Source organism: Gadus morhua, chromosome 4, assembly GCF_902167405.1.
Source record: "Gadus morhua chromosome 4, gadMor3.0, whole genome shotgun sequence".
Taxonomy (NCBI): Eukaryota; Metazoa; Chordata; class Actinopteri; order Gadiformes; family Gadidae; genus Gadus; species Gadus morhua.
The window spans coordinates 26,788,554-26,800,587 of NC_044051.1; the positions used below are offsets into that span (position 1 = coordinate 26,788,554).

The following is a 12,034-nucleotide window of genomic DNA, read 5'->3' on the forward strand; positions in this document are numbered from 1 at the left end:
AGTCTCCGATGAGACAAATGCACATGAATTTCAAACTGCAAATGGCTCAGTTTATTGCCAAATAATATGGCCTAATTCACACATGGAATAAGGGGTTTTCTTCCACAACTTCAGAAATACTGAGTCCTCAAATTAATTTCGGCAAAGAAAACGTATATGATATAACATGTGATATGCGGTAGGCCTAACTGTGGTTCTATTTAATGATATACGTAATACATTACAAACATTGTTTCTTATCAGTATTGTATGCTATCCTAATATGCATGTGTCCCCGCGGTAATAGACATTGCCATTGATTGTATTATGCGTTACGTGTTTAGTTTGCGTGTGTTTAAACAGAGCACACACGCGCGCATTCATTCATTCTTTACACTCACTCGCGGTAAAACAATGTTTTTCACGATCAAATACTCATCAATCCTAAAAGTTATGGGCATGTAGGCCTACACGATGTCTCTGTCAAGAAAATATGTGTTTGCTGTACGGTGTTTGCAGATGCATTGATTTAAAAGTACAACTTATTACCGCTGCATCAGCTGTTCTTTCCCAAATAATTTACCAAGAATGTGCGGCTAGGTAGATGGGAGAAGCAAAGTGTATGCGCGAGGTGCACAAGCAATCCGTATGCATCGCATGCACATGTATGCATGCGCCCTTAAAATAGCATCTGAACAACGCGCCGCTGACTTTAAACCAGGTATTTCCTGGTCAGTAGCGCAATGGTATTCAGAAACGGCAAAATACCGTTTGCGCCAGAACACGCCTCCTCCTTCCGCCGAACCGCCCCTTGGGGCGCATGATCAATCCCTAATTTACCGGCGAGTGGCGGTGGTGGGAAAAGAACGCTCTGCGCCAGTTGTAAACTAGCAACGACACATGCACCAGTGACTAAGTCACTTGCGCCGGATGCAAGATAGGGCCCCCTGTGTGCGCAACAGGGCTTGAATAATCTGTAACAGATTTTGGAAAAGTTAAAATAAAATCTAAAAACAATGGTACACAAATGTGAATTAAATACAGGCTAAAAATTAAGACCACCAATTACCTCATTTCCAGAATTAGGATATTGGCCCTGAAGTTGCCTCACATGTTGTTGTAGTTCACCATCATCTATTGCAGGTCGCATACTTCTGACAGGTATACCCATCAACTTTGACTTCTTGTACAGAATGATGAGGAAAATCCAAGTATTTCAGCAGTTTTTGCAATTGTATGGCCTTGCGCTAGCAGAAATTCTATCTGTTCACTGGTAACATCAATGGCTGGTCGGCCTGCTCTCCCTACAAAAAATAAAAAGTCAACAAGGTTTAAGGGTTGAGGCAGCATTGGACTGTTTATTAATGAAAGTAGGCCTATATATCAGCATACCAATTCTCCAACATGCATTGAAATTGCATATTGTTAATGAATAGGCCAATAGGCTACCCTGGGTGTGGAGAGGCTTGTGGATTTGCAAAAATACTGTATTTATTGCTGTGACCAGTGGACATAACAGTAAGACCAATACATTTAATGATTGCTCTAATAAGCACATGGATACATACAGTAAATTAATAAATACAAACAATTATTGCTAAACATAGGTTAATACATTTGTGTGAGGATATACATCTTGCAACAGACAGGCTTTTCATAGTTATAGCGTTTTAGTTAGCCTAGGTAAAATATCGTTTTATCACTGTAATATGACATTATAGCTTTATGTTTAATATAGGCTATATTTACTATGCTTTCATAAGAATTGGAGGCAACTATTGAAGGTAACTAACTTTATTTTAAACAAGTTGCCTTTATTCGACAGGACAGTAACGAGAGCACTGGGCCTCAGGGCGAAGAATCTCCGCTGCGCGTCAGTGTCCTGTTTGCCCTGTCGGGGCTTATTTTCCCGATAATGACCGGCGTTCTACATTATCCCTTACATATAGGCCTATGAATGCAGTGATAAACGGACACACCTGAACGAATGCGCCCGAGAGAGAAACTTCGGTCTTCCCTAGCCTGGAAATGTGTGCCAACTAGATTTGTCTGTTCAGCCAAACAGCGTTTGAGTTCGTTGTTGGTCTCCGGTGATATCAAATATTCAATTCTTCCGAGATTTCTTTGACAGCTTTCAATAGAATGACGTTCTCTCTCTCCACACATCCCCTGTGTGTGGGCTTGTTCAATTTCATGGCATTTTCTCGTGATGTTTTCGATCACAGCCAACGCCATGACTGCTCCTTTCTTATTCCATTCGGAAATGAACCCACTTCTTCTTTGATTATGGCGGCAAGGGGAAATTACGTATTTCTGGATATCTAAAACGTAATGCCCAACACTCAAATTACGTTTGAGATATCTTTAACTTTCATTCTTCCTAGGCGAAACTGAATTACAGATATCTGCAATTGTCATTTAAGGTGTGACGAGTTGAATGTCGTTTTCTGTGAGGTCATTGCAGATATCTGTAATTCAGTTTCGCCTAGTCAAACTGAATTACAGATATCTCTAACTGTCGTTTCGACTAGTCAAAACTAAAAATTCCGGATAGTCAAACTTCGTTAATAAATGACAATTCGGCTTGCCATAGAGGCGATAACCCTCACTCACGTGACACGTCACCTGGCTGATGACGTCACCTGTCCCCCAGGTGCACCAGTAACAAAAACCTAATTGAAAATGAATACCTCGAGACGTTTCCTCATCTCGCGCATTTCTTAACATATCACCAAACACGGAATGTCACTGATTGATTGTTTGACGAATTGGTTGATGTCATCCTGGTGCTTTTGCTCCGTAGCGCAGAGCTGCTCCTCCGGGAGACGCGTCGACCACTAGAGGATCATATCATCCATTGAGACCTTCCCCTCCAGCATGGCCTTCGAGCTGGACCCGTCCGAGACCCCAGAGGTACGCACGCCACTGTCTGGATCATGAGAGCTGTGCACCCGCATGGGTTGATGTCTGTTTTATTAATAGTGCTGCTTGTCTGTTGTAGTTGTTGTGGTTGTTTGTTTTGTACAGTCCATGCTAAACAAGATTGAAGAAACGCGAGAGAGGATTCGCTCGGAGTACGATCCAGGTTAGGCATGTTTAATATTTTTTATGCAAATGTCGGACGTTAACATAATTAAACAATTCGTAGCCTATTTGAATCCATTTAGTGTATTGTCTGGCTCCCAGAACGAGTTCAGAATGTTTCAATTGAGACGTTGAAGGGGACGGTCGAAATCTCATCAAATAAAGATTGCTCGGGTTTTAAATAGCTTTCCCAATCGTTCCATTGCATTTTTTATATGTAGAAATGTTGTTCTGGTTGTTTGACCGTCTGTTAATATCTATTGTCATTTTGTACTTCTGTTTTTATTTGTGTGTTGTAATCTGGGGGTCATTGAAAAAGAGCCTGCTCCCAATGGCCTTCCCTGAATAAATAAAGGTTAACTAAATACAATTAAAATACACATGTTTGGCTTACAATGATGACCGCCTGCATGACGTATGAGATTTTGTATATGTATGTATGAATGTGTATTTGTGCGTAACGCATGTAACTTTTCGTGCACTCCAGAGTGTTCGGGCCGGTACCAGCCCGTGGACGTGCAGCGGCTCTGGGAGGATGATGGCTTTGTGGCGAGCTACCTGGAGGCCAAACGTCACGTCGTGGCAGACACCGTGAAAATGATTGACGAAAGCCTACAATGGAGAAATGAGTTCAGCGTCAATGGTGCTGTAGCCATAACACAAACACATGGACAGACAGACAGACAGAGATTTGATCTTTAGAGTAGCCTAATCAAAAGCTTTTTACTGAATCAAGGTATTTGGTTCACAGACGATGAAATTACCCTGATCATTAAGCTATATGCTACCCTGCGCTGTCTTAGTCAGAACAGTAAACCAAGTGCATACTTCTAATGTATGAGCGACGTCAACAAAATGTTGACACAGAGGTTGACAATGGGACTGGCTGTAAAGTAGTATAGAGGGTCTACTGTTGAAGATACAATTGGCAGACTCCATGTGACTGATGCGTCAGCCTCCGTCTGTCGCTCAGGGACCCATGGAACTTACTTTTACATTAATATTGAGGGCATTTAGCAGACTTTTATGCAAAGCGACTTGCAATAATTACATTGGTAAGAAGGGGGTGAAACAATATATTGCTGTTGGTAGGCAAGGCAACTTTACTTATAAAGCCCTTTTTATACATAAGGCAGACTCAAAGTGCTTCACATATAAACATTGTCACACAATAAAACTAATTAAAAATGAATTAATTGGTAGAGTATGGATGTTCATAGAACCAAGCGCCAAGTACTAACATCGCTAGATTAACCCATTCCCTGTATACAACACAGATAGCTAGGATAAGATGCTACACAACTAAGTACTTTAAGTGACCAGGAACTTGTGCCCTTTTGGCCCTGATGGCTTTCATGGTTTACAGCGGTCAACATTGGAGTGGTATGTGCTTTTGTTTTGCATACCCATGTTTCTGTGTGTGCTCCCCTCGCCAGACATCGCAGAGGACAATCTCCAGAAGTCCTTCCTGGAGGCCGGGATGCATTATTTCCGAGGCTACGACAAAGACGGCAACAAGCTGTGTGGGTTTTTTGAAATGACAAATTTCTCTCTCCCTATTTATCTAGGAGCCTGCGACACGCTTGTCTTCTGCTAATATAAAAGCGCCAAAGAACCCTACAATGCTGAATCAGAATCAGAATTACTAAGAGAATCAGAACAAGAAGTGTGCATTTCGCCGGCACAACGCGACAAGAAATGTGCATTTCGCCGGCACAACGCGAAGCATGTGTTCAAAACGCTACCCTGAACCTGTGGATACAAAGGATTTGACTGTGGTAGGAGTAGCGAGCAGTCAGTGTAGCGTTTGAGGCGAAATTCTGTAGAAGATATACAATTTCCTCGTTTATGGCGCCCCCTAATGGCGGAATTTTCCAATTTTTTTTTATCGAACGACATTAAGGTTAGCACCAACAGGTCTGTAAAATTTGGACTTGATCCGATGTCTAATTTTGGATTTTTTGGGATTTTTGATTTTCCACGTCTAATTTAGCTCATAAGCCAATATTCAAAACGCTAACGTTTCGTCGTCGAAGGTCGGATCAAAAAACTGTCCTACGATTCCTTTGCGTGTGCGTCTGAAGATGTCGTGTGCAAAGTTTGGTGTCGATTGGTCAAGAAATGTGGGAGGAGTAGGGAAAAATCAGTTTTGCGGTTTTCGCGATTTTGCGAAAAATATTCCTAGACGCAAATGGGCGTGGCCTAGGCCAAAAGATGCAGCAGACTCCAGTGCATCTGTGTGTACAAGTTTTTGGACTCTGAGAGGTTCTGTGTGGGAGTTAGGGACCGGTGTGTCTGGATTTGGTTATCTGAGTAGCGGTGCCGGACCTGGATCTAGTCATGTAATTGGCGCGTGTGCACCATTTACGGTTTGGGCTGTAGTACCACTTTCAAGGCGTGAAGTATAATAATAATCCTTACAAAAACAATAGGGATCCAACCTGTTGGCTTGGACCCCTAATTATTTATAAAAACATAAGAGGAAATTATTAGGCTTGGTCCCTCAACTACCACACACATGCCTAACCCTCAAAATCAGCAACAATACAAGAGGAGTAGAATTAAGTACAAGTCGCGGTAGAGGTACCAGCCAGGATTGATTCTAGTGCAGAAATGCTGGGCAATTTACAGAAATATGTAAATAATCAGTTTTTGTATGGCCTGGAGTTTGGTCTGGGGTTAGTGGATTCCTTGGGGGAATACATTGACAATATGATACACAGGGTAACCCTTTCCCTTTTGGGATGTGAATACATTAAGTCGACCAGGGAATAGAACCCATAACCCTGCACACCGTGGCACTGCACGCTGATAAGAACCCCTGTCCCTGTTGGTGCTTTGACTCCATGAATTTATGTCGAGAACCTCTCGACATAAATGTCAGGATGTCAGGGCCAGGACTAATCTGTTTGTGGCGTCAGTCTGGTTCCGCTTGAAGCTCCAGGCAAAGGATAGCCGTACGCTGCAGGAGAAGAAAAGGTACCTGGCCTTCTGGCTGGAGCGCTTCGTCAGGCACGAGCCGGGCGCCCTGCTCACCACCGTGTTCGACATGTCCGAGTCCGGCCTGGGCAACGTGGTGAGACTCCCTTCTGTGACCTCCTGTTTTGTTTGGATGAGGCACCCCGGCCTACCCCCTGTTGCGTGGTTTTAAAAGAGGAGCGGAGGAGTCAACCCAGTGTAGTATGGGGAAACTCAAATTGCCAACGCACTTTGGTACATTTGCACAAATCAAAAAAGTTGGGAAAAGTTTTAGAGGAGCATTATATAAATGAGGAAATGCATGTTTAACATATACCTACGACCCATAAAGGCTGTCTTATCCTAGCTATCTTTGTTGTCTACAGGGAATGGGTTGACCTAGTGATTGTTAGTGCTTGGCACTTGGTTCTATCAACATCCTTTCTGTACCGACAGCGATATATTGTTGTTTCACCTTCTTCTAAAAAATGTGCTTATTGTAAGTCGCTTTGGATAGAAGTGTCTGCTAAATGCCTTAAATGTAATGTAAAGGTGTAAGCGGCAGCCAGGGACTATTATCGTGACACTTTTGTTGGTTTGCCAAGGTATTTCTCTATTTTGTTTAACTTTATCACATCACTGTATATGGAAATCTACCTGATATAAGAAACTGTCAGTGATTGTTAATTATGTTTGGTAGAGAGTGCCATTTGAGTAATGTCATAGCTAAGAGTTTCCTGGCACTTTGTTTATCCCACTTCTGTTGTGTTTCATGCTGAGATTTCTCCAAACACCTGTTTCCCTCCCAGGACATGGAGTTCCTGAGGTTCCTCATCACCTGCTTTCAAGTGTATTACCCCAGACTGCTGGGTAGGTGTTGATCCTCATGAGACAACATTCACACAGCTCCAGAATCATCCGTTTACCTTTTGAATTAATACTACCCAGCTGTTTTGTACTTATCTATATTTTTTGGTTTTGTTCCCAGCTAAAATCCTCATATTTGAGCTGCCATGGATTATGAACGGTGAGTGTCGTGGAGACTCTGAACGCCGCACACCGAGCGGCAGCTGTTCTGTGACAGTTGGGTGTGTTTAATGGGGGGGTGGGTTCCTTGGTATTGAATTTCATGCATTTATAAAACAGCTTGATGCAATAATGCCCCATGAGTAAAAACCCTCCAATAGCTCTATGCCCTTCACTGCTGAAGAACTATGACAACACACCCTGTTTTTTTTGTTTAGAGGCTTTATTAGTATATCCCTGATGTACTCATAAAAAGGTGTGTGTGTGTGTGTGTGTGTGTGTGTGTGTGTGTGTGTGTGTGTGTGTGTGTGTGTGTGTGTGTGTGTGTGTGTGTGTGTGTGTGTGTGTGTGTGTGTGTGTGTGTGTGTGTGTGTGTGTGTGTGTGTGTGTGTGTGTGTCCCCCCCCCTCAGCGGCATGGAAGATTGTGAAGTCCTGGCTTGGGCCGGACGCCATCGACAAGCTGAAGTTTGTGACGCGGCACGACGTGCAGACCTACATCGAGCTGGAGCAGCTCCCCCTGCACATGGGTGGGATGGTACGCCCCCCCGCCCGCTGCCATGAGGACACGGGGTCTGGGCTACTGGGGGACGGGTCATTCATAATTCATTCAACCCTCAGAACAATCTCTTTATGTGAACAAGTCCTCCACAACAATGTTTAGAGTGCTTACTGTCTAATGAGGAAGCAATTTTAAATGCTTAGCACTTGTTTTTATGAACAGCCTTACTTTACTGACAGTGATATATTGTTTCTTTCTTCTGACCAATGTTCTTATTGTTATTGGCTTTGGATTAAAACGTCACGTGTTAAATGCCCTGATAGTAAATGCAAATGTAATGGGATGTTTTGTAGCAGTGAGATAGTTTGGAATAACGTTCCCGTGTCTTTGGCTGTGTTGCAGGATGTCTTCGAGTACAGTTACCCTCCTCTGCCAGACGACGACTTCCAGCCGCCGCTGTCCGAGTCGGGCCAGGGGGAGGCGGGTGACGCGGGGGTCAAGGAGACGGCCGACCCGGAGCCACGGCTCAGGAAGGTCTGTGGAAACAGAATGGCACCGCAGCGTACTGCACTTATTCATTATATTTATTTATTTTATTTCTGAAAATCTAGTAACCATTGTGTTAACAGCATGAATTTTAGAAGAAACTTGCCTAAAGGGGTTTATTAATGTGGGCTGGCAAACACACGAGATGCGGGATTGAACCCGGGGCCTCATACATGCAAAGCATGCGCTCTACCACTGAACTGCATCCCCCTCTGTGATAAAGCACTGGAATCAAAGCCTTCTTGTTGCAAAACAGGGATTTATAATAGCTTGATCGCTATGATGAGACAACTATGACAACACACCATGTTTTTTTAAAAACCCGTTATTATGATCATATACTTTATTATATGCTTTATGAATATGAAATAGTCTGGGGTCTGCATTTTGTCTTGTATTTCATTTATATTCAGGGAATTCATTTATATTCAGGGACTCTTATATTTAAATCGACAATTTTACAATAAGTACATTTCTCAGAAGGAAAAACAACACTTTTTCACTGTCGGTACAGTAAGGATCTTCAAAGAACCAACAATTGTAAGTGCCAAGAACTTACAATTGCTAGGTTAACCCATTCCACGTAGACAACAAAGATAGATAGGATAAGCTGCTAAACAACCAAGTACTATATATTTTTGACATTGTACGACATACAATAAGTGCATACATTAAGTGCCAGGACGTACATCATACAATAAGTAGGAGGGGTGGGAGGGGGTGGCTATGCAGAGTCGAGGTGAACTCTGAACAAGTGAGTCTCGAGGACAAAGACTTTTTTAAGGTAAGTCGCTACATAAATCCTATTTTGAAGTATACAAAAAGCGTTTACATCAAGTGCCAGAAATGTATTTCAAATGTACGTTTTCATAAATATCAAAGTTTTGTATGCAAGCTGAAGACCAATTGAGCACAAAGGGTTCCACATACCTGTGCGCGTACGTTCCCATCCCCCGCTGTAGCTGTGTGGGATCATGGGTGTGTGTCTGTGTGTCCCTACCCGCCATGTATGGAGGAGGGGGACGTCGACTCCAGGGCCAGGCCCCCCAGACGACCCACCACCACCACCATCACAGGCTCCCTGCTCCGCTTCAGGTAGCGTTGGCTTCTTCCTAGCGATGACCGCTGACCTTGTTGTGCGACGGGTTTGGACGATCACAGTTGTGCCTTCTCTTTCTCAGCCCAGGGCGGGAACTGTGCTTCGGCCAGTCAATGGGTGACCGACGATGTGTCATCCTTCTTGAGAACATCCCCAAAAACCCGGTGGCCTATAAGGTGAGTCTCGCCTTAATAATAAGACAAAGACTCTTTATTGTATTATGTGTAACGGCAATAAACAATGCTACATGCTAAACACTTGACGTACATTACTCTGTAAGTCTATCCCTTTAACATAACTCTTACTGTGCACCTGGATATGTTGTGTCAAGGTTCGTACCACGGCCCCAGACAACTACAGGGTGAAGCCCAGCAGTGGTGTCCTGGATCCGGGTTCCAGCGTGGAGATCATGGTCTCACTGCATGGAGGTAGATCTCTCCGCCCTCTACCGGGCATCTTGGTTCTGACCGCTAGCGGAGTTGGGGAAGTTAATGAAGAATTCTGAGTTCAGTTCCCCATCAAGCTAGCGTTCAGAACCAAGATGGTCGCTAGGTGAATAAGGCCCATACTCCCTTGCATACAAGTTAAGGAGCCATGCTTGAAATCATGTGTGACTATACAATTAATGCTACATGCTTGCATGTTAGAGTTTGATGGATAGATAAGTAGTAGATTGAGTGTAAGAACACAAAAAAAATTCAAATGCTGTACTGCTACTACGGTTTGCTCTCCGAGATTTCCCCTCACTGGGATTGGCTGTCTCAGGCTCCCAGGCCTCTCCTCAGGACCGCTTCCTAGTAATGGCCGCTGAGATGGAGAAGGCCGTTGCCGGGGAAAACCAAGACCTGGCCCAGTTCTGGAAGGACATCCCCAAGACTAAAGTGATGGAGCACAGGTGAGGGCGGCTTCCCCTGAGGACGAGGAGGAACATTTGCAGTGTTTTCTTTATTTTATGAATAATTATATTATTGGCATTGAGTATTCGGAAAGAGTTTCTACCTTTTTTTTTTAATTGTCAAGTTTCTGTATTTTTTTTCGATCTTTGCACAGATTTTGATTGGCCTTTTTGCATTTCCCTTTCCCCAGGTTACAGTGTAAAGTTCTTCAAGGTGTTAAACCCGCCTACATCCAGACCACCAACCCCCACGCAGACCTAACTAACGGCACTGGCGGCCAACAGGACACGCACACTATGGTAACGGGCCCTCCAGATTGGTTTAAGAGGCACTGCATGGTTAAGAACCATGTTGTGTATTATAATACTAAAACCTTTTACCTTCTGCCTCTAAATACTATCTTGTAAAACTTTCTTGCTAAAAAAGAGACCTTTAGTCTTCTTTCATGCGACATAAGCGCCTGTGGCACCTTAATGCCTTATGCCCCTTAAAGGAGGAACCTCTGTTCTGTGTTCCTTCTCAAGGGTTCTTCCCTCTGGCCTGTGAGTCCCTTTTGAGACGCGAGCTGTGATTAAGGTTGACCTACTGTGGCTAAAACTGCAGTGGTTTGACTTTTTAAAAGCCCTTCTCAATGCTGTGTGTAGATGCTGAAACTTCTAGCTGGATCCAGGCGCCTGGAACAGAAGCTGGATCACTGCCTCTGGACGGAGAATGTTTTGATCGTCATGGTCACCCTTCTGACGGCCATCTTATCCTGTTGCCTCTACACTCAACACACTGGGCTGGGGCTATTTTAACCGGGCCCCAGGCTTCTTGTGCAATGGAACCGATCGGCTGGATCCAGAGCACTGATGAAGACCCCTAAGTCGGGTATGGTTGACAGACTTCTAAGAGAAGGGGTGTGGGTGTGCGGGAGGAACAAGCTGTTTGTTTGTTTGTTGACTGAAAGTTGTATCTATTTGGGCCTTATTTCTCATCCACCTCTGGATATATCATTTTTTGTGAAATCTCTGTTAATTGGAAAGCTGGCAATAAATATATTGGAATTATAAAATCTATCCTATGGTTTGGATTGCATGAACAAAATGTCATCAGTGTCGTTCAAAATCGAGTGCGGAGTACAAAAGTACAACCTTGGTTTATCCCAGGATGAGCATTTTGAAGCTCAAATACTGAATTCAATGGTTTGGCTGATATGTTTCCCTGATGTAGCAGTAATCCTGTAGGGATTTTAGGAACTCTTTTTACAACAGCTCCGACCTGAAAAAAGGGCACCCCCCCCCCCCCCCCAAAAAAAAACAAAAAAAACAAAACTGACAGGCTATATGAAGGACTGAGAATAAAAGGGTCTTTATTAATACAAATAAGCAAAACACTGAAATAACTACTACTAACGATAATGCAGAAAAACATGACTTGAAGAAGAAGAACATAACATGAACACAAACATATTTAAACAACATCCTTTAAAGTCACTGATAAGTTTCTCCAAATTGACATATTAAAAATGCAAAGCTTCAAAAGGGAAGCCTTCAGAACCTCTGTCGATTGGTATGTCCTTCTCTATGGACAGCAGGAGGAGGTCAGACAGCCGCTCTTGACCACACTGATTTCGGATTTCGGACAGGGTAGTGATGTGCTCTTTGCTGCCTCCTTTAGTTGTCTCTCTCTCCTGAATCCTCCTCTTTTCACTGGGCATTTCGGCTTCACTTAACAATAACAAACAATACCCAAAATAGTGATAAGATTTAGGCATGAACCATTTTGAATGAAAGAATTCATGTGATGCATTACTTCCATCTTTTATTCTTCTTGTTAAAACGAAATGTTAGAAACTAACTATCAGCAGACATGTAGCTTAGTTTGCCTACCAAAAAATGTGTAGACTATGTGATAACGGGCTGCTTGTCTGCAAGCTAGCTAGCTCTCTGATTATTTAGGCAAAA

The 12,034-nt window shown here is 43.3% G+C and overlaps 1 protein-coding gene across 5 annotated transcripts in view; it reads left to right on the forward strand.

Moving 5' to 3' along the window:
• The window catches only part of LOC115541861 (motile sperm domain-containing protein 2), an 85,098-nt gene extending 73,952 nt beyond the window's left edge, over positions 1-11,146 (forward strand). For 2 of the 5 annotated variants that reach the window (XM_030353746.1, XM_030353744.1), the window contains exons 2-16: positions 2,783-2,892; positions 3,007-3,064; positions 3,551-3,706; positions 4,500-4,586; positions 5,985-6,139; positions 6,831-6,891; positions 7,010-7,048; positions 7,459-7,583; positions 7,950-8,081; positions 9,109-9,188; positions 9,275-9,368; positions 9,524-9,620; positions 9,958-10,087; positions 10,279-10,387; positions 10,733-11,146. In XM_030353746.1, coding sequence (XP_030209606.1) covers positions 2,857-2,892; positions 3,007-3,064; positions 3,551-3,706; positions 4,500-4,586; positions 5,985-6,139; positions 6,831-6,891; positions 7,010-7,048; positions 7,459-7,583; positions 7,950-8,081; positions 9,109-9,188; positions 9,275-9,368; positions 9,524-9,620; positions 9,958-10,087; positions 10,279-10,387; positions 10,733-10,885 — 1,512 coding nt within the window. In that variant the 5' untranslated portion in view covers positions 2,783-2,856 and the 3' untranslated portion in view covers positions 10,886-11,146. Of the gene's footprint in view, positions 1-2,609; positions 2,893-2,980; positions 3,065-3,382; positions 3,419-3,550; positions 3,707-4,499; positions 4,587-5,984; positions 6,140-6,830; positions 6,892-7,009; positions 7,049-7,458; positions 7,584-7,949; positions 8,082-9,108; positions 9,189-9,274; positions 9,369-9,523; positions 9,621-9,957; positions 10,088-10,278; positions 10,388-10,732 lie in introns of those variants that run through there. The other 3 variants (XM_030353745.1, XM_030353747.1, XM_030353748.1) reach the window with 3 other exon arrangements.
• The last annotated feature ends 888 nt before the right edge of the window (positions 11,147-12,034 follow it).